This window comes from Fistularia commersonii, chromosome 21 (assembly GCF_037954325.1).
Source record: "Fistularia commersonii isolate RoL2024-O1a breed Wild chromosome 21, RoL_Fcom_v1.0, whole genome shotgun sequence".
NCBI classification, from domain to species: Eukaryota; Metazoa; Chordata; class Actinopteri; order Syngnathiformes; family Fistulariidae; genus Fistularia; species Fistularia commersonii.
This window is the reverse complement of record NC_141304.1, coordinates 1,399,436-1,421,493: the sequence shown is the minus strand read 5'-3', so window position 1 is coordinate 1,421,493 and position 22,058 is coordinate 1,399,436. Positions and strand designations below refer to the sequence as shown.

Here is a 22,058-nt window from a genome sequence, read left to right as displayed (position 1 = left end):
CATGGTAACAACCCCCTCGCCGCTGACCTTGAAGAGCTGCACGCCGATGCAAGCGAACATGAACTGGAGCAGCGTGGTGACGATCATGATGTTACCGATGGTCCTGATGGCCACGAACACGCATTGCACCACGTGCTGCAACACACACACACACACACACACACATGCGCCGTCAGAGATCGCCGTTTCGTTCCCGCACGGCTGCGGCGTCACCCGGCCACCCGCCGACCTTCAGGCCCTTGGCTCTGTTGATGGCCCTCAGGGGACGCAACACACGGAGAACCCTGAGGATCTTCACCACGGAGATGGCGGAGGACCTGAGGAGGGAAATCGTGCTAGGTGTTAGCGAGAAACCGGCAGGGTCAAGGGTCAGAGGTCAGGGGTCAGCGACTCACTGTATGCCGAAGGAGACGAGGGAAACCCCGACCACCAGCAGGTCCAGCAAGTTGAAATAATTCCTGCAGAAGGCTCCTTTGTGGAGAAACGCTCCATAGGTGGTCATCTGAGGAGAAGCCGGACAGCGTCAGCAGAGGAGCGGCGCGCCGCCAGAAAACACACACACACACACACACACTCACTCACACACACTCAATAAAGCTATAATTACATCCAATAGAACACAAACACTGCGCTAACAGTAAGATAATATGCTAATATGTATTGCAATCCTCAGTCTCACTCACACACACACACACATACACACACATATATATATAAATATATATATAAACGCGCGCACACGTTTCCACACTCTTGTAGATCACTCTTTTTCGGGGTGGCGAGCCCGGAGCGGTGAAACAGGAGGCTAAAAAATCTACCCTCGCCACCCCCACGGCCCTGAAGCACATGAATGTAGTAGTAAGTCATTCATTTCGCAATCGCCTGACGGGATGAGGCAATAAAACATGCATTTTGTTGCCATGGCGCCGGGGAGGGAAGGGGAGGGTGTGTGTGTGTGTTTACTACCTGCTCGAGAACTCTGGCGGCGGCGATTGGAAAGTGAACGCGGCCTTACTGTCACATTCATGTGGGCCGTTTTTAATCTCAAAGCAAATTCCGTCGTGTTCTTTAACAGCTCGGAATCGGGGGGGTCGGGGAGGAGGGTGGCTTCCGCTTCCCGCGGATCGGTTAAAAACGAAAATAATAACTAAAATAAGAAAACAGCAGCCAGGATCACTCTTCTCTAAAATCACAGATTTCGGGGTGCACCCCGGAAAAAAAAGCAGATGAGCCATGCGTCGGCCCGCGGCATGGTCGGTTATTTTCGCCCCCTCTTTTTATCGATTTCATTTTATTTATTTTTTTACCAGGAAGTAAAAAAAGGTCAAAGGTCGGCCCTGGAGTTTTTTTTTTTTTGACTTCCCGCCCTCCCGGACCACCGCCACCTCAAACCCAACTCCGGACCAAACCGCGTTGGAAACAGCCCGCCATGAAAAGAAAAAAAAAAAAAAAAGGGAAGTGCAAAGTGTTGGCGGCGTGCCGTGTGTGTGTTATGTGTGTGTGTGTGTGTGTGTGTGTGTGTGTGAGGGGTCCCCGCGCGTCCATCGGCGTCCCAATGAGGTGACACCCAAGTGATGCGATGCTGATGCCATGTTTCCTTCCCCCCAACTTTCATCACTACTGCCGTTTGGCACAAAATGGCGGCGTGTCAATTCAACCCTCCCCCAGTTTCAACAAGATTTTGATTTTTTTGTTTTTCTCAAAAGAGGTGCCATGAAGATATAAAGAAAAATAGAAGAGAAAGGAAACAAACAAGCCAGGTTGTGCTGAGAGTGGCGGGTGACACACAACGGGAGAGAAATGCAGCAAGGCTCTCGTTTGTGCTATTTGAGGGGTTACCTTCAATATGATCTCAAATGTAAACATACTAGTGAAGACATAATCTGCATAGCCTAGGACCTGGAAGGCAACGAGACGTTCGGAGTGTTAACTGGGGTGTGGTTAGTCACAGCACGGACAGGGGACACAGGACATTTACCTTCAAAACGATCTCAACAGTAAAGATAGCCGTGAAAGCATAGTCAAAGTAACCAAGTATCTGCAAGAAGGCAACGTACATGTTTAACAAAGACAGTTCAGCTTGTCAACATCATTGTGAAATACAAAGTGGGGGGTGGGGGGGTGGGGGGAGAAGAGGGGAGAACATTTCTCTGGAGAGCAAAAACAGTACAGGTCATACGGAGAGGTTTGACGTCTGGCGTCGCACCCGACGGATGGAATTTTGGTTTTCTAGAACAGCCTTTCTCAACTCTGGCTCTCTCTAGTGGTGGAAAGAGGACGAAGCCAATTAAATGGAAATGCGAAACATACAGCGGTTCCTGAAGATACCAATTTAACGCCTTCCAGAAACCTTTATTTTTTTACATCCTACATCAATTTTCACCATTTAAAATAACAGGAAACCGATTGATTCGCTGCGACCCCGCCCCAAAAAACGGGGTCACATGTACACCACGTTCGTGCCTAATTTGCACAGACTGCATCTTCTTTCTGGGTTTGCCACTTGCTTTTTTGGTAGCCATCTCGTTCTCATTCTTCTTCTTCTTCTTCTTCTTCTTCTTCTTTGGGCTTTGTCCCTTGAGGGGCCTCCACAGTGAATCCACCTTCTCCATTGAACCCTATTCTCTGGATCCTCCTCTCTCACACCAGCGAAGTTCATATCCTCTCCACTACGTCCATCGATCTTCTCTTTGGTCTTCCAATTCTATCAACTGCCAACCAATATATTCACTCTCCCTCCTCTGTCCATAACCCAACCATCTCTGACCTTCTCTCCAAAACATCTACATGTGCTGTCCCTCTCATGGACTCATTCCTGATCCTGTCCATCCTGGTCACTCCCAAAGAGAACCTCCTCATCTTCATCTCTGTCTTTTCTTCAATGCCACTGTCTCCAAACCACACAGCATTGCTGATGTCACCACTGTCTCGCAGCGAGCATACATGTCCTGCGCCATACAATACCAGAGTTCTCTGCACCCTGTCGTATGCTTTTTCTAGGCCTACAAAAGTGCAATGGGGCTTCCTCTGACCTTCTCAGTTCTTCTCTATTAGCATTAGGGCCCATAATGATTATAAAAAAAAAGACAAAATAAGCACAAAGTTATAAAATGATGCCATACAAGAGATAGCAGATATGCATGCTGGACAACCTGCGAGGCTGCGTGGCGTTCTTCAAGGCGAGAGCGGCGCCATGAAGCGCATTTAACTATTGGAATTTTGATTTTCTTGCTCTTGTATTCATGTCATGAATTTTTTTTTACAGATTTCAAGCATAAAATTTGCACGAATCGCATTTCATATCTTAAAAAAAAATCCAAAAGAAAGCGGTTGGTATCTAAAGGGGCCGCTGTATTACAGTGGAGGATCGACTTTGGAGTTTTCTGAGATCCGAGCCCAACGCTAGCTAGCCCAGACAATCATGGAAAAACACAAGCGTGTTGTGAACTCGTCAAAGTTGCTGTGGGTGAGATACGGTGGCGGAGAGACGTAAAGTGTAGCATAAGTTACTTTTAGCATAGCATTGTAGCTTTAAGTGCGTAGCCGGTAAGCTAAGGATGGAGGAACAAATAAAAAACTTTTCCCATCTCCACCACAGAAGCCGGCATTTTCATCCCATCCTTCAGGTAAGTACACTAATCTCTTTTAATCTGCATTATAATATTTTTAAATTATAGTACAGTATTTGTTCTTTATAGAGTATTCTTATTCAAAAGCAGGCAACAAAACAAGGAGGCTGGAATAGATTAACAGCATTTCAATTCTTTTTAATAGACAAAACATTTTTTTATATGCGAGCAAACTGAGTTCCAAGCTCGGTCAAGATCCACTGTATTATTATTATTATTGTTGTGGTTATACTTATCATTATTATTGTGATTGTTGTTGTTGTTATATTAATTATTATCATTATTATTTTATCATTTATTATAATTATTATTGTTATATTACTCATTATTATTATCATCATTATTCTTGTTGTTATATTATTCATCATAATGACCATTATTATTGTTGTTGTTACATTATTACTATTATTATTATCATTATTATTATTGTTTTTGTTATAATATTTAGTTATTATTCTTATTGTTATATTATCATTATTATTATCATCATTATTCTTGTTGTTATATTATTCATCATAATGACCATTATTATTGTTGTTGTTACATTATTACTATTATTATTATCATATTATTATTGTTTTTGTTATAATATTCATTTATTATTCTTATTGTTATATTATCATTATTATTATTTCATTATTCTTGTTATTATATTATTCATCATAGTGACCATTATTATTGTTGTTGTTACATTATTACTATTATTATTATCATTATTATTATTGTTTTTGTTATAATATTTAGTTATTATTCTTATTGTTATATTATCATTATTATTATTTAATTATTCTTGTTATATTATTCATCATAGTGATCATTATTATTGTTGTTGTTACATTATTATTATTATTATTATTATTATTATTATTATTATCATTATTATTATTGTTTTTATTATAATATTTATTTATTATTCTTATTGTTATATTATCTTTATTATTATTTCTGGTTTTGTTATATTATCTATTATTTTTATCATTATGATTATAGTTGTTATATTTGTTATCATCATTATTATTATTGTTGTTGTTGTTCTAAGGGCACAGATATGTATACCGTCATTTATGGACTATAATCCGTGACTATTTTCCCGACGCTTTGAACACTGCGGCTAAAACAACCATGCGGCTAATTTGTGGATTTTTGGGCGGCTAATGAGCTTAGCCTCAATACTCCAGAAAATACGATATTTCCTGATCACGTGGCGTCCTAGAGTTGGAGAACTGCTGTTCTAGAACGCTGGTTTCCGAAAAAAATCTAAAAAAAAACAACGAGTACACGGTCTGATGAATGCTAAGCTAACGTTAGGAATGCTAATCAATCGGCTAAAGGTTTTCTACGTGTGTGGTGGGCGGGACTTACAATGTTGCGAGCGGAGAAGTTCCGGATGGGGTCCTCGGCGGCGAGCGAGACGGAGCTGAGCATGATGAAGACCAGGATGAGGTTGGTGAAGATGTGGTGGTTGATGAGCTTGTGGCAGAAGACGCGGAACCTGCGGAGAACCGCAGCTTGTTCACACACACTCCGGTGTGTGTGTGTGTGTGTGTGTGTGTGTGTGCGGGCGTTGTCTTACGGGTTGGTGTTGCTGAAGATGAAAAAGGCACTTCCCTCAGGGATGGGGGTGATCTTCTCCTTCTTGACCAGATCGGAGATGGCCGGCCGTGGTCCAGAAGGCACCTCCGGATCTTCTTCATCGCCCGCCGTGTCCTCGTTGTCCTCGTCTTCCTCCTGACGGCGTCCGGCGGAGACGGGAGCGGTGGATTCGTGACCCGACGTGATCTTCTGATCTCCGTTCACGGACGGACGCGGCTTACCTTCTCGTCTTTGTCGTCGTCCTTCTTGTCCCTGTCGGGAGAAGATGTTCGGACGAAGGTTTAGGTCCGAGCAGACGCTCTGAAGGTTACCACGGCGACCCAACTCTCACCCTTTCTTGTCTCCTTCATCCGTGTTGAGAGACTCGGCGTCGGCCAGGTTGTCCACGGCGATGGCCAAGAAGACGTTCAGCAGGATGTCTGAGGAGAAGGACCGCTGAGGAAAACTCAGGGGGGCGGAGCCATTCCTAGGAGGCGGGGCTTAACAACCTGGATTGGTCAGCTGTCCATTTCATTCAAACCCACGGACAATTTAGAGTCTCCAATGGACCTCCTGACTGTTTTTGGACTGGAGAGGGAGAATATGGCGAGGACCAAAGCAGGAGAACATGAAGAGGACCAAGGTGCAAGAACATGGAAAGGACCACGGTAGGAGAACATGGAGAGGAGCAAGGTAAGATAACATGGAGAGTTCCAAGGTGCAAGAACATGGAGATAGCGAAGGCTGGAGAACATGGAGATCACCAAGGTAGGAGAACATGGAGAGGAGCAAGGAACAAGACCGAGGTGCAAGCCAAGGTGCAAGAACATGGAAAGGGCCAAGGTGCAAGAACATGGAGATAGCTAAGGCTGGAGAACATGGAGTAGACCAAGGCTAGAGAACATGGGGAGGAGCAAGGAGCAAGAACATGGAAAGGGCCAAGGTGCAAGAACATGGAGATAGCTAAGGCTGGAGAACATGGAGTGGACCAAGGTAGGAGAACATGGAGAGGAGCAAGGAACAAGAGCGAGGAGATAGCCAAGGCTGGAGAACATGGAGAGGACCAAGGTGCAAGAACATGGAAAGGGCCAAGGTGCAAGAACATGGAGATAGCTAAGGCTGGAGAACATGGAGTGGACCAAGGTAGGAGAACATGGAGAGGAGCAAGGAACAAGAGCGAGGAGATAGCCAAGGCTGGAGAACATGGAGAGGACCAAGGTGCAAGAACATGGAAAGGGCCAAGGTGCAAGAACATGGAGATAGCTAAGGCTGGAGAACATGGAGACTGCCAAGGTAGGAGAACATGGAGAACATGGAAAGGGCCAAGGTGCAAGAACATGGAGATAGCTAAGGGTGGAGAACATGGAGTGGACCAAGGTAGGAGAACATGGAGAGGAGCATGGAGCAAGAGCAAGGAGATAGCCAAGGCTGGAGAACATGGAGAGATCACAAGCAGGTAACCATGGAGAGAAGCTTGGCAGGAGAGCATGTGGAGCTCCCTGGTGACTGAAGAGAACTTTCTTTGTGATGCCGAGTGTAGGATACAGTTTCCGCAGATGAAGAGGATGATGAAGTAGAAGCACACGATCATGCCGGAAGAGGAGGGCCCTCCGTACGCCATGATCCCGTCGTACATCACGGCGTTCCAGTCTTCTCCGGTCAGGATCTGCAGGACCACCGATGTGGGTCAGTCGCCCGGCGCTGTCGGACCGGCCGACCCCCCCCGGACCGGCGCCGGCACCTACCTGGAAGACGGTGAGCAGTGCCTGGGGGAAGTTGTCGAAGGTGCTCCTCTTGGTCTGCGTCTCGTCGAAGTTGAACTTCCCGCCGAACACCTGCATGCCCAGCAGGGAGAAGATGATGATGAAGAGGAAGAGCAGCAGCAGCAGGGAGGCGATGGACTTCATGGAGTTGAGCAGAGACGCCACCAGGTTGCTTAGCGACTGCCAGTGACTGACAAGGAGGAGAGAGAAGACAGTTGGATCAAGGGAAGTCCTCATATAAGCAAACGTGAGCTTGCAGGTGGTCCTACCGCGTGACCTTGAAGATCCTCAGCAGGCGGACGCAGCGGAACACGGAGATACCGAGCGGGGACATGATCTCCAGCTCCACCAGGATGGTCTCGGTGATGCCCCCGCAGACCACGAAGCAGTCGAAGCGGTTGAAGAGCGATACGAAGTAGGCCTGCAGGCCGAGGCTGTACATCTTCACCAGCATCTCGCAGGTGAAGAGCGCCAGCAGCACCTTGTTGGCCACGTCTGGAGACCAAAGGGGGGAAGTGGAAGCAAAGCAAAGTGAAAACCAAACGGACACAGTGAAACCTAGAAGGCTTCAAGGAACTCTTCTTCTTTTCCTTTGGGGAGCGACCTTCATGAGCCACAGCCAATCATCTGCCTCCACCTAACATCATGTCCTCTTTCCTTCCATCCATAAATCCCCTCTCTGAGCTTCCTCTAGACCTTCTGCCAGGGAGTTCCTACTGTACCTTGTACCTTGTCCATCTCCAGAACATCCACCATCCCCATCTTCCTCACTCCCAAAGAGAAGCCTCTACATCTTCATCTCTGTTTCCTGTCTTCTCCTCAGTGTCTCTAAACCAGACACCATGGCTGCTCTCACCTCTGTCTTCTCCAACTTTCTTTCCATACCCCTTTATTACCCCAGACACTTTTCTCCACTTGTTCCAACCTGATCACACACATCTCGCCACCTCTTCTCCACCCTCCCCATTGTTCTGACCCTCAGCACTTAAAACCCTCTACCTTCTTTACCTCCACTCCCACTCCAACTCCACTCGGCTTCCACTCCTGCCTGGACTCTCATTCCTCTCCTTTCCAGGTGCGTTCCTCCACCCCTCTAGATGTTCCTCCACGTGTTCCTTACTGTCACTAGGGATCACAATGTCATCTGCAAACATGACGATTCCTGTCTGGCCTCATGTGTCTGCCTGTCCATCCACGTAGCAAACAAGAAGGGGTCCAGAGTTGATCCCAGATGTAGTCCCACCTCCACCTTTGACTTGTCTGTCACACCAGCGTCTCAACCTACCACATTCTCACAACGTGCATACATGTCCTGCACCAATCAAACATACTTCTCTGCCACTCCAGACCTCCTCATACAACCGCAGTTCCTCTCTTGGGACCCTGCGGTATGCCTTTTCCAGATCTACCGAGGAACAGAGTAGCTCCTCCGACCTTCTCCGCGGGCACGTACCCTGCACTTGCGTCAGCCACAGCGGCTGGTTGTAGTGCTCCGACGAGATGGTGAGGGTGTTGAGGAACACCAGGATGATGACCAGCCAATAGAACGGCACCGATTTCACCGCCAGCCGGCACTTCCTGCGGCAAAATCGGTTCCAGCGGCGCCAGCGCCGACTACAGGCAAGGGAAGGAAGGACAGCGGTTAAGACTCTACAGCAAAGGAGTACTTTAAATAAGTAGTATGACAGCAGGCCACTACTTCTGTACTAGTATTACTGTACAACAACTGATATTCCCTTGGACTACCTTGTAGTATTTGTGTTCTACAGTAGAACTTTGGCTTATTCGAATTTAATTCAACCGAAATGTTTGCAAACCCGATCAATGTTTCCCGTTAAAACCAATTTAAACCCCATCGATACGTTCTCCAGTCCCCAAAAACATATTGTGCTCTTGATACCTCTTGATACCCTCGCTAACGCTATCTCCAGCGAGCTGTCTTTCATTAATCCAAGCTAACAATCACTTTCCTTCTTCTTCTAAGTCTTGAGACCTTTCCTACATTAACGTAGCCGCCACTTTAGCCACATCAGCCGTCTTTAGCTCATCTTTGTCCTTCAAGATGGTACAGATAGTTGACTTGGCCGTGTCCGAGTACTTGAATATTGTACTTGTTTCCTTCGGTAAATCAGCAAATGCAGAGCCTTCTCATGTACAAGCCCCATGCTAATGCTAATGCTATCTCCAGCTCAAGCGCTTTCCTTGGTTAATGTAGCCTTCCCTTTAGCCACATCAGCCGTCTTTGGCTCATCTTTGTCCTTCAGGATCGTACCTATGATTGACTTAGCTCTCCTAATGCTAAGTGAGATCAGTAACACCAACACCGCTTTCACGTTTAGCTAATGTTTCCTTCTTTATATCAACTGGAATTCTTAAGGTCGTCTTAGCACCACTAGCACTAGCATGTTTAACTTATTTTGGGAGCCATAATGAAGCTAGCTTACTGGAAAAAAAGCACAAAAAGCATCAGTACATTACAATAAACAATGTAAACAATGTAGCAGGCTATGCTACACCACACACACACACACACACACACACACACACACACACACACACACACACACAAATACTGACCTGAACTTTGATTTGGAAATCTTTTGACTGAAAGAGAGAAGAAGCGTTATAAAGTCAGGAGAAGGGTCATACCGGTTCAGAGACTTTGTGTGTGTGTGTGTGTGTGTGTGTGTGTGTGTGTGTGTCCTAACCACAGCGGGCCGCAGCACGGCGTCTTTTCGTCCTCGCCGTTTTGATTCTCCGTGTTGACCGACTCGGTCTCGCTGGCCGGGACGCTGGCTACAGGCAGACACAAAACACACACTTTTTTAAAAAACACAACTCCTGGAACACCTGGAAACAAAAAAAAGCGCACGTTATTTCGCACACGTGTCAGAAGCAATGAGGTTTGCAGAAAAACGTGCATGAGGAGAACATCTGGCAGAAAGACGGGGTACAACGATAATAATGCAGAATAAGAAAAAATAGAGGATATTATATCATGATAAATATCATGGAATAATAATAATAATAATGATGATATATCATAGAATGATGAAATAATTTAATATGGAATAAAAGAATGATTAAGAATTTAATCTTGATAACGAATAATAATATAATATATTATTGATTGATAGAATAATAATGTAGAAAATTATTATAATAAATTATGATGTATATAATTATAATATACATTTTACATATCAGAATAATAGAGTACTAAAATGGAAAAATTCAACACAGAGCAATAATAAATTATATTAAATAGTTATGTAGAATAATACTATATTGTATGAAATCATTGTGTAGAGTAATAGAATATAATAATCTAATTATGCAGAATAACAGAATATAGAATTATTCATCGTATGGAATAATTGTAAAGTCTATAGAGCAATAGAGTATAACCATATATATTATATATAGATATTAGATTATGCAGAATAATTTTAAAAAAATTAAAAATAATTGAAAAAAATCTGGAATGATCATATCATCAAATAAAGAATAATGATCTAAAATAATCAAATTAAATATAAATATTAAATGATATTATATAGAATGTATCCAATGGAACGATGATAAAAAATTAATAATGGAGAATAGAATATAAAATTATATTTACATAGAATTACAATATAGACTAGAGAAAGACAATATATCAAATAGAATAACAAAATAGAAGAATTCCAGATTTATCAGGTGACGAACGGCAAAGTTTCCAGCATCGCTGAAGAGCTGATGCCGTCCTAGAGGTAGAAGAAGAAGAAGAAGAAGAAGAAGAAGAAGAAGAAGAAGAAGAAGAAGAAGAAGAAGAAGGAGGAGGACAGGGCTCTTAAAGCTGCCTCTGAAATGAAACAGTCCTGCCAGCGCTTCTGAGGAGCGTCAGACGGATGGTGATTAACTGCATGAGGTGTCTCAGCGCTTTCACTCGCCATGTGTGTGTGTGTGTGTGTGTGTGTGTTGACGGTGCACGCCGCTGAGCTCCTGTCGACGCGCCGGGCTTTATGCCGGGGAAGCTTCGGGCCCCGGGAGCCGCGCTGATTGGCGGGCCGGTGATCCGGGTTTAGCCCTGTTTCCTGAATTCATGGCGAACCCCGCGGGGAAATGGGGGAGCGGGAGGGGGGTCCCACTTAACGGAGGCTTATTTAAGGAGAAAATGACAGGTTAGGTGGTGCTCGGGACCTCCAGGTGGATTTGAAAAGGGTTATTTTCCTCAATCGGCGGCGTAGCGGGCTTAAATAATGCCAAACGAACAGCGAAAGACTCCGAAAAGAGTCGTGGAAAACGTCTGCTCGCGTCTAAAGACTAGTTTTAAGTCACGGCCTGAGACGAGGAATCATATTTACATCGTATTTACGACCACAAATGCATTCTGGGAGACGTTTTTCTCAGCTTGCAATGTTCAAACATCGGAGCTCACCGATTGGTCGGTGACATCAGGACGGCTCAGATTAGCACCTTATAATTAGCCTCCGAGCTAACGGGAGCGCGCTAACTCCACTAAGACACTGAAAATCTCCTTCCGAGTTTCAGTTCTCCAAGTTTCTGCTGTGTCACGTTGTTCTCACAGGAGATGGTCTTCTCGTGGTTTCAAGCTTCACTGGAAGCTCTGGAAAGCGACCATGGATGATTGACAGGCGGATAAACCCCGCCTCTCAACTCAGCGACAACTCCGATTGGCTGCGGAGCCTGAACGCACAAACCAATGCAATGTCGTTTTCCTCCTCCACCGAAGACCTTTAGATGTTTCCTTCATACTCAGAGAAGACACGTGCACGCCGTGCAGATTCAGGTGGCGCCTTATACTTAGCGACCAAGCTAACAGGAGCACGCTAACTCCAGTAGAGACAAATAAAGGTGGACGAAAACTCCTAAAATGTCCGTCTGACTTCCAGTTTTTAGTCTGCGAGTGTGAAAATGTTTGGTTAAGAGAGACGGCGAAGCCTGCAAGGTATCATCACACACACACACACACACACACACACACATATAGACAAAGAAAGGTGGGAAAAGCGGTGCGGGATTTACCATGAGTGTCGGACGACTGGCTGAACCACCCAAACCTTCCTTTCTTCTTCTCGGTGAGGTCAGCCAGAGTCACCCCTTCATGCGTGACGCATGCAAGCCCATGCATTGTCACACAGCGGCATGTGTGTGTGTGTGTGTGTGTGTGTGTGTGGGGAGGATAAAGGGGAGGGGGGGGGGGGGGAGAACGGGCTGCTATCAAAATGGGGTCAGAGCAGACAGGCGCCACAGGACAGCCACAACAAATAGTCAAAAACATTGATTATCCAATAACGACAAGAGCGGCGGTGGCCAGCAGGGGGCGCTGCAGACGCTGAGGAGAGCAGAACATGGAGAGGCGTTAGTCACAGGAAGTGCCTGCAGGGGGGGGGGGGGGGGGGGGGTTACTAGCATGCTGCAGGGCAGTTTGACGCATTTCATGTTCGGGAAGCGACTGAGACAGCGAAAGAAGGGATGGGAAGGTTGCCATGGTAACGGGATAAGGTGGGGACGAACCCTTTGTGTGTGTGTGTGTGTGTGTGTGTGTGTGTTTCCGCTACTATTTTTTTTTTTTTCCATTGCACAAAGAGGATTGGGATCGGGATCCGCACTGCTCGCTTCTCGCTTCTCCACCGGCGGTCCCGGCCTGCTCCACTTTCCTCTGACATAGATTTTAGCGAGGCGGGAGAAGGAAACAGGCCGTTCCCTCGGAGAAGAACTTTTCTCCAAACGTTCATCACAATAACATGTGTCACCACCAGTGCAAGGCCTTCTCTGCTGGCCTAAAAAATATCTGAACAACAGGCTGATTTTAATTATATTCTGTCCGTGAATACTTTTTAAATAATGCCGAATGGTCTGTCCGCTTCTTTTCATAGCTTTTTCCTCGGCTGTGCTGCGTCCAGACATATATTTTCACGCTAAAGCATTAAACCAATCACATTTCAGCCATTATTTGTTGCCAGGCAGGGTCAAAGAATCAGATTCACAGGCGCTCTCGCAAAAAATAGGGGTCAATGAAACTTCAACCAATTAGATTTTGAGTTGTGACACCAAGGCCTTCTAGAAGGCTGCGTTAACGTCTGCGTGTCACACGCCCTTAGATTGGATATTCAGAGAGCGTTGATATAATAGCTATTTTGTCAACCCATGACGGCTGAAGGAAGAGAAGAAAGAGAAGTGGCTCCAGATTTATTGTCAAGACCATTTTCAAGATGGACGTTTCAAGAAAAGCCGGACATGGCTAAGAAAGGTCGGGCAATGCCGAAGCTAGCTAGCCCGTTGCAGCGAGGGAAAAGACTGGTCTGTCACTTTCAGTCCGCTAACTTCAAAAAAGATGGGTTTTATAGCAGTTATTGAGGGGCGGATTGATGAATGTAGCACTACTGAAGGCCTACTTTGTAGATGTTTACCTGCTTCCTGTCCGCCAGACAATCACAAATGTCTGACTTGATGGAGCAGTTGACGGCACGGCTTCGTTGTCATGGAAACAAACCGTGTGTGTGTGTGTGTGTGTGTGTGGAGGAGGCGGGCGGTGAGATCTGGAGCTTCTTACGGTTGCGTTTGCACTCCTCCTCGGCCTCGTCCTCGTTGTCGGGGTCGATGTCCTCGGCCTGGGTGATCCAGTCCAGGTAGCCCTTCAGGTCCTCCTCCAGCTGCTGCTTCTCCCGCAGCTTCTGGAAGTCACCGCGAGCCTTGGCCTTCTCCCTCTCCTTGGAGAACTCTCTGAGGGTCACCGACACAAGGGGAGGACGGTGAGTCCGCGGTGACCGCGACCACGATGCAATTCCATCTCCGACCACCAGGGGGCGACATATCCCTCCGAGAGAAACCCCCCGGACTATATTTAGAGCGCCGCCGGTGCCGCAGTGTTTCCTTTCAAGAGAGCATCTTTAATCGAGGAGAAAAGGCCGTTTGTTTTTTGTTTTTTTTTTTCCTCCTGGGTCGACGGATGTTTTTGTTTTTTTTTTTTTTGTTTCCGTGACACACGCGAAGCCGGCGCACGATCCCGATCCACGGATTACGTAAAGCGAGAGGAAGCGGCAGTGTGACGGCGAACCCTGCGAAAACCAGGGAGGTCGTCTCGGACGGTCCCTTCCCCCCTGTTCCGACTTCACGGAGAAAAATAAAGCGGGGTTGAGGGAGCTTTAGGAGAGTGAAGGGCGAGGAACGAGATTAGTTTCCCTTCCAGGAGGGGCGGGAGTTTGCCGTGAGGGTCGGGAACAGCTAGCAAGGAGTAGCCACAGCTAACGGCGGCGGCGTTGGCGGTGGCGCGCGACGACCCGCGGCGCCTCTTACCCGCTGAGGACACCCAGCACCAGGTTCAGCACGAAAAAGGAGCCCAGTATGATCAGGCTCACAAAATAAATCCAAGGAGTTTCCCAGCCGATGGCGTCGTTCACCTGGAGGGGCAGATGTAGCGGGTTAGCGTACGTGAGCTTACCCGCTAAGAACACCCAGAACCAGGTTGAGAACGAAAAAGGAGCCGAAGATCACGAGGCTGACAAAGTAGACCCACGGAAGCTCAAAGCCCATAGCGTCGTTCATCTGGAGGAGGAACGGGAGAAGGTCCGCGGAAGGAGAAGGAGCAGGTAGAAGGAACACTCAGTAGCAGAAGGTAGCAGAAGGTAGCCTAAGATCAGGAGAAGAGGCGCAAGACGGGTCGGACGGTACCGGCGCCGGACGCTCACCCAGTACAGCACGTCGGTCCAGCCCTCCATGGTGATGCACTGGAAGACGGTCAGCATGGCGAACAGGAAGTTGTCGAAGTTGGTGATGCCGCCGTTGGGACCCTGCCAGCCCTCCCGGCACTCGCTGCCGTTGATGGGGCATTGGCGCCCGTGCCCTGAGATCGCGCATGGAGCCGGTTCCTCCTCGGCTAACATGTCTGGCAGAAGACAAGGAAGACGACGGCGTCTGGCCGGGAACTCGGACCGCGACGAGAAGAATCCGGCGCCCACCTGTGCCGGGGATGTAGCAGGTGGCGTGCATCTTCCCGATGAAAAGCTCCAGTCCGATGATGGCGTAGATGATGATGACGAAGAGGACGAGCAGGGCGATGTGCAGGAGGGGAACCATAGCTTTGATGATGGAGTTCAACACCACCTGTAAACCTGCGCCACGAGGGAGGAGGACGCAAATATCTTCAAGGTTGGACCGGGAACATCCTGGACGAACCCGCTGGAGATACCGGATCACTTACTGGGGACTCCTGAGACCAGCCGCAGGGGTCGCAGCACACGGAACGCTCGCAGGGCCTTCACGTCGAAACCGCCCGGCTTGCCGCCGTGGCCGTGCATCGTCGGGTGGTCGTCTTCTTCGCCGTCCCCCTTCTCATCTTTGGTCAGAATCTCCAGGACCACGCTGAAGAGCCTGGAGGTGGAAACAACGGCAGCTGAGGAGGAGGAGTCAACCAGGAGGGCAAGAACCGGTACGGGAACCCCAAACATCTGGACCCACACTCATGGGTCAGAGCCCAGGCTGGAGATCGTGGACAACATGAGGGAGAACCCTGGAGAACATGAGGGAGAACCCTGGAGAGCATACAGGGGCAACCCAGGAGAACATGAAGAACATGAGAGAGAACCCAGGAGAACATGAGGGAGAACCCGGGAGAACATGAGGGAGAACCCTGGAGGGCATGAGGGAGAACCCTGGAGAGCATGAGAGAGAACCCTGGAGAACATACAGGGGCAACCCAGGAGAACATGAAGAACATGAGGGAGAACCCAGGAGAACATGAGGGAGAACCCTGGAGAGCATGAGGGAGAACCCTGGAGAGCATGAGAGAGAACCCTGGAGAACATGAGGGAGAACCCTGGAGAACATGAGGGAGAACCCTGGAGAGCATGAGGGAGAACCCTGGAGAACATGAGGGAGAACCCTGGAGAGCATGAGAGAGAACCCTGGAGAGCATGAGGGAGAACCCTGGAGAGCATGAGAGAGAACCCTAGAGAACATGAGGAAGAACCCTGGAGAGCATGAGGGAGAACCCTGGAGAACATGAGGGAGACCCCAGGAGAACATGAGGGAGAACCCAGGAGAACATGAGGGCGACCCCAGGAGAACATGAGGGAGAACCCTGGAGAACATAGCGAAGACACAAGGAGAACCCAAGAAGAGAACATGGAGAGCATGACAGAGAACCCAGGAGAACATGGAGAACATGAGGGAGAACCCAGGAGAACCTGAAGGAGAACCCAGGAGAACATAGAGAAGACACAAGGAGAACCCAAGAAGAGAACATGGAGAGCATGACAGAGAACCCTGCAGAACATGGAGAACATACAGGGGGAACCCAGGAGAACATGGAGAACCTGAGGGAGAACCCAGGAGAACATGAGGGAGAACCCAGGAGAACATGAGGGAGAACCTAGGAGAACATGAGGGAGAACCCTGAAGAACATGGAAGGACTATGGAGTCCATGGAGGGTTGAGGCAGGAGAACATGAAGGGAACCCAGAGAGGAGAACATCCATGGAGAACCTGGAGGCTCCACACTGACCCACCACATGGACCAGTAGATTAGAAACCTTCTTCTGAAACCATCATTTTGCCTTGCAGGCACACACACACACACACACACACACACACACACACACACACACACACACACACACACTGCGGCCATGGAGGACGTCTGGACGTTCCTGCCGGCTCCTTCCGTCCAGCGAGCGTCAGGCGCCGCTCTTCATGGCGGCGGCGGCGGCGACCCGGCGGCCACGTGCACAGACACGTGCACTGACCCAGCTACTCAGTGGACTGTGCACGTCGGAGGAGAACGAGGGAGGGGGTCGAGGTTTGGCGTGAAGCTCCACCATGGAGGAGAAGAAGGAGGAGGAGGAGGAGATGGTGACTCATTCCAGTGGTGGCGAAGCTCTGATTTATTCTCTCTGTCTTTTCTGGGTCATATACTTGCAGGGAGTGTGTGTGTGTGTGTGTGTGTGTGTGTGTGTGTGTGTGTGTGTGTGTTAACGCTTTGCATCTAAAGCTCAGGCGAGCGAGCTGCACAGACCTGTCCGTCACACAGGCTCCGCCCCCTGACGAGCTGCTCCGGCGTGCTATGCTAACGCTAGTTGAAACATGGCGGACGCCATCCTGGTAACCATGACGACCATGACCTCCCCCCCTGCTCCCCTGGTGCAGGTGGGAAGGTGCCATCTTCAAGTTCACCACTAGTGGTCACCTGTTTCCACACACCCTTGTGGGATCGCTGACCCCGTGTGTGTGTGTGTGTGTGTGTGTGTGTGTGTGTGTGAGGGGGCGGGGCTTACCCGATGACAACAATGACGAAGTCCAGCATGTTCCAACCGTTCCTCACGTAGGCGTTCTGATGCATGACCAGGCCGTAGGCGATGATCTTCAGGAAGGTCTCAATTGTGAAGATGATGAGGAAGGCATACTCGACTGTTTCCTGACGACACACACACACACACACACACACACACACACACACACACACACACACACACACACACACACCAAGGAGAGGATTGAGGATGTTCTTCTACTTCGTCACCAATGTTGGGACATCCAGGGACATCCAGGCCGTGAAACTTTAGCCAATCACGGCACCCCTTTTATTCACGTTCCATGATAATAATTCATAAACACTGTTCATCATTGGCTGAGAGGCGGGTTCACTCTGGACCAATCACAGGTCACAGAGCGACAGCTGAACACACGCTGATGAACGCTTTCAATCACCGACACACTCGTCTAAACAGAGTTTATTGTTCAATTTTGAGCGGAGCTGCTAACGAGCCTCGATGCACGTAGCTTAGCGTAGCCGTGCATAGCTTAGCGTAGCTGTGCGTGCTACTCCGCGTTGTTTACATCATTCATTGTTGTGCTCTACAAACGGGCCAACCAAAAGACTTTATGATTAAATTTTGAGCGGATGCTAACAATCCTCGGTGCACATAGCGTAGCGTAGCCGTGCATAGCGTAGCTGTGGTGCTACTCCGCGTGGTTTACTTTATTCACCGTTTTGTTCTACAAATGGGCCGAACGACAGAGCTTACAATTACATTGCTAACGAGCCTCAGTGCACATAGTGTAGCGTAGCCATGCATAGCATTGCCGTGCATAGTTTAGCTTTGGCCGTGCGTGCTACTCCACGTTGTTTACATCATTCATTGTTGTGTTCTAGAAATGGGCCGAACGACAGAGTTTACGATTAAATTTTGAGCTGCGCTGCTGACGAACCTCGGTGCACGTAGTGTAGCCATGCTTAGCGTAGCCATGTCTGCTACTCCACGGTGTTTACATCATTCATCGTTATGTTCTACAAATGGGCCGACCGACTGAGTTTACAATTAAATTGAGCAGAGCTGCTAATGAGCCTCGCTGCACCAACACACAAACACACAAACTTCCTGCGTTGTGGCATTATAGCATAGCGTAGCTGTGTCTGCTACTCCACGGTGTTCACATCATTCCTCGTTGTGTTCTACTGTTTTTGTGCTTTTTCATGTCAGCTAGCCATCAATATTGGTCCCAAAAAGGTTAAAATGCTAGCGCTAGTGGTGCTAAGAGGAAGCTAAAAGTTACAGTCAACCTGAAGAAGCAAATATTAGCTAAATGTTAGAGTGGTGTTGGGGTTACAGGTCTCTCCAAGCACTTGGACACAGCTAAGTCAACCATCTGCACCATCCTGAAGGACAAAGATGAGCTAAAGACATGGCTAAAGGGGTGAATACGTTAGCGAAGGAAAGTGACTCAATGAAAGACCGCTAGCTGGAGATAGCGTTAGCACTAGGCTTTACTTTTGCTGATTTAGCGAAGGTACCGGCACAAGTGCTGGGAAGAAGAGACAAAACACAAGAAACAGAGCAATAATTAAGGTTAGCTGTGTTTTTTTCCCAAAATAAACCCATAAAAAGGTTTTAAAGAGTGCACAGTAATAACAGTTATAAAGGGGTTATTACAATATAACAACCCTAACAGCTGTGTTGGTTCTCTCCCCTGGCAACCATTGTTCACAGGACACACGACACCGGAGATCTTCTTCATGCTTTATGCATGGCGGGTATCAGCACGTCAACTCCACATAGTACTCATTTTCATTTTTTTGTTATCGCACTTAATGCCACGTCCCTTCGTGTCAACGGCTGCGTTTTCCCAGCAGTAAACCACAGGGCTGCGAGAAGCACTTAGCCTGCAATAAAAGCCCTTTTTTTGTTGTGGCTGCCGTTTCTGAGATGTGCTCAGGCCCCCCCGAGGCGAGGAGGTGGAAGGGGCGGCGGCGGCGGCGGCGGCATTCATTCAAGAATAGCAAAAGGATTCAAAAGCCTGCAGTTTAGAGGCATTTAGTGGCGAAAGGGAACTCGCTGCCAAGCACTTAGTGGCCTCCGAGCCCCTAGGGGGCGCTAGAGTTTCCATAATGGACGCCGCCCAACCTTAGCTGGGAAACAGCCCACGGAAAAACAGCTGCTAACCTGTCTTTTTCAGATAGCTTATAGTTAGCATTAGCATTGTCTCATGATGCTTCCTCTCCTTTCTCGTCCCTTCATCGTTGCAATGAGATCTTCTCTCATTGGCCGGCTTCCCAGGGGGCGGGGCTTGATCTACTGGGCGTCCCTGCAGGAATCCACCACTCTTTTATGAATATTACAGCTATAATGATATCATCGTCCCAGCTATTAGCGTGTAACTGTTACTTCTACCGGTGTTATCCGTCCCCTCTCGGACTAAATGTCGTGTTTTTGTAGATCTTAAAGATCCGTGGTCCAGACCTGCGCCGCGATTTAACGTCTTGTAAATAAAACCGATATGAATAAAACCTGACTTGACAAAGGTTGCAGCGCAGAAATGGTGCGCAGTGTTTAAAACCCGTGGGGAAACACACCGCCGCTCTAAACTCCTGACTGTTACTACGTGTGAGTGTGTGTGTGTGTGTGTGTGAAATGCACGTCCGAGTGTGTATCGGCGAGCCCCCTCAGTGTGGTGAGTCACAGTTAACATCATGCATGTTTGATATCGGTGTGTGTGTGTGACCTGGACGCTAACAAGCGACGCAAACGGTAGGCAAAACATATGTGAGGCGGCAGACGGCAAACACACACACACACACACACACACACTCATACACACACACACACACCACGTGAGGTGGCAGCACACCCCACCGTTTGTCCTAGAAGCTTCCAGATCCATCGCTCACTGCGCCGAAGCATTAGCACCCGCCGTTCTTCCACGATATCCACGCCACAAATAGAATTTTCCCCGAACAAATTGGACGACCAACAGAGTTTACGAACAAAGTTTGAGCGGAGCTGCGAACGAGCATCGGTGCACGAACACCGAGAACAAGAGTAACTATCCGTGTTGTAGCGTAGCGTAGCTGTGTGTGCTACTTTGCCATGTTTATCGTTGTATTCTCCTGTTGAAACGCTTTTTGTGCCGTTTTTTTCAGTAAGCTAGCCCTCATTGTAGCTCCCAAAAAGTGCTAGCGGGACTAAGAAGAAGGTACAGTCAATCCAAAGATGGAAATATTAGCTAAAAGTGAACACAGTGTTGGTGTTACAACATGGCTAATGTTAGCTTGGATGAATGAAAGACAGCTAGCTGGTGATTGCGTTAGCATTAGCGAGGCAGGAAGGCTTTACGAGTACAAGTACTGGCAGGAAGTGAAAGGGCAGCATAAACACGGCAATAATTATGGTTAGCTTTTACTCTTTACTGTTGTTTTACCACAAATAAACTCATAAAAAGGTTTTCAAAGAGTGCCATTTATTTTTGTTGCTGACCAAGTTGTCATTGGTTTCAATGGAAAACATGGATTGGGTTTGCAAACAGAGTCAAAGAACAAGTTAAATTCAAAAAGCTGAGATTCTCCTGCACTCAAACATCAAAATTAAACATTAAATTAAACATCCTCCATGTTCTTGCGTGTTTGCGTGGGGTTCCTCCGGGTTCCTCACACAGTCCAAACCCATGCAAGAGGTTCATGGAGACCCTACGCCAACATAATGGCTGGCCTCAAAGAGCCACATGCTAAGGCAACAGTATAAATGTAACTACATGTAATGTAAAATAATAGCAACTACTCCTTAATGTTAAATAACTCAATCAAATCCAAATATTACACATGTATTTGCATAGATGTAAAAAAAATGATGTTTCCTGGTTGCTCTGCTACAAAGCTAGCTTACACTGTCGCAGCGTTTTTGGATGTGAACACATTCTGCTGCCATTTCTTAAACAAGCGTTTGACTTATTTACTTTAAGACGATCCGACCTTTTAAGACATTCTAGCGACCCGCAAAAAATGACCTGCGTTGTCCAGACATGTGAATGAGAGGATGAATGGTTGAATGTGACCTTCTGCAACCCTCATGCAGCAGATGAATGAATGAATGAATGAATAAATAAATGAATAAATGAATGAATGAGTGAATATGTAACACTTAATGGATTCAAAAGGCAACGATAGAACCATGTATGTTCTGCTGTTGTTCATCTCTCTGGCTGCGCTTCCACACAACCATTCACTGATCTCTCTCACACACACACACACACACACACACACACACACACACACATATGCAGGGGACACACTCGAGATAACGAACGGCGACAGCGCGAGTGCGAGCCACAAATGAGCAGTTGCGATAAATGACTAAACACATACTTCTAACATCGACTCCGAGGGGGGTCCAACAGTCCAGACATCGCTGCTGCCCGTGCCAGCAACACACACACACACACACACACACACACACATACACACACACACACAGACACACACTCTGGAAGTCTCCCATCAGCCCTGGATCTTCCACAGAAGCCCAGCTGGTTGAAAAGCAGCCACACGTGTTCACCTGTGTAAGTGTGTGTGTGTGTGTGTGTGTGTGTGTGTGTGTGTGTGTGTGTGTGTGTGTGTGTGTGTATGTGTGTGTGTGTGTGTGTGTGTGTGTGCACGCGCCAGAATGACAAAAAAGAACCTGGCATTCACCTGTGTGAGCTTCAGGTGACCACCGGTGACGGAGCCGTGCGTGGACAAAACACCATATGATGGTGTGTGTTAGCAGGTGTGTGTGTATCAGGATCGGACCGGTCCCCCCGAACACACACACACACACAC

General features: G+C 47.8%; 1 protein-coding gene across 7 annotated transcripts in view; it reads right to left on the bottom strand.

Moving 5' to 3' along the window:
* Nucleotides 1–22,058, bottom strand: part of cacna1da (calcium channel, voltage-dependent, L type, alpha 1D subunit, a) — a 48,356-nt gene that overhangs the window by 18,554 nt on the left and 7,744 nt on the right. For 2 of the 7 annotated variants that reach the window (XM_086169056.1, XM_086169057.1), the window contains exons 4-24: nucleotides 17,245–17,384; nucleotides 15,174–15,343; nucleotides 14,932–15,084; nucleotides 14,662–14,858; nucleotides 14,415–14,518; nucleotides 13,527–13,696; nucleotides 9,673–9,760; nucleotides 9,542–9,568; nucleotides 8,418–8,578; nucleotides 7,234–7,459; nucleotides 6,947–7,154; nucleotides 6,747–6,867; nucleotides 5,554–5,641; nucleotides 5,444–5,474; nucleotides 5,203–5,357; nucleotides 4,992–5,121; nucleotides 1,979–2,038; nucleotides 1,840–1,899; nucleotides 396–502; nucleotides 230–317; nucleotides 28–135 (exon numbers count right to left, since the gene is read on the bottom strand). In XM_086169056.1, the coding sequence (XP_086025182.1) occupies nucleotides 28–135; nucleotides 230–317; nucleotides 396–502; nucleotides 1,840–1,899; nucleotides 1,979–2,038; nucleotides 4,992–5,121; nucleotides 5,203–5,357; nucleotides 5,444–5,474; nucleotides 5,554–5,641; nucleotides 6,747–6,867; nucleotides 6,947–7,154; nucleotides 7,234–7,459; nucleotides 8,418–8,578; nucleotides 9,542–9,568; nucleotides 9,673–9,760; nucleotides 13,527–13,696; nucleotides 14,415–14,518; nucleotides 14,662–14,858; nucleotides 14,932–15,084; nucleotides 15,174–15,343; nucleotides 17,245–17,384 (2,592 nt within the window). Of the gene's footprint in view, nucleotides 1–27; nucleotides 136–229; nucleotides 318–395; nucleotides 503–1,839; nucleotides 1,900–1,978; nucleotides 2,039–4,991; nucleotides 5,122–5,202; nucleotides 5,358–5,443; nucleotides 5,475–5,553; nucleotides 5,642–6,746; nucleotides 6,868–6,946; nucleotides 7,155–7,233; nucleotides 7,460–8,417; nucleotides 8,579–9,541; nucleotides 9,569–9,672; nucleotides 9,761–13,526; nucleotides 13,697–14,414; nucleotides 14,519–14,661; nucleotides 14,859–14,931; nucleotides 15,085–15,173; nucleotides 15,344–17,244; nucleotides 17,385–22,058 lie in introns of those variants that run through there. The other 5 variants (XM_086169054.1, XM_086169055.1, XM_086169059.1 and 2 more) reach the window with 4 other exon arrangements.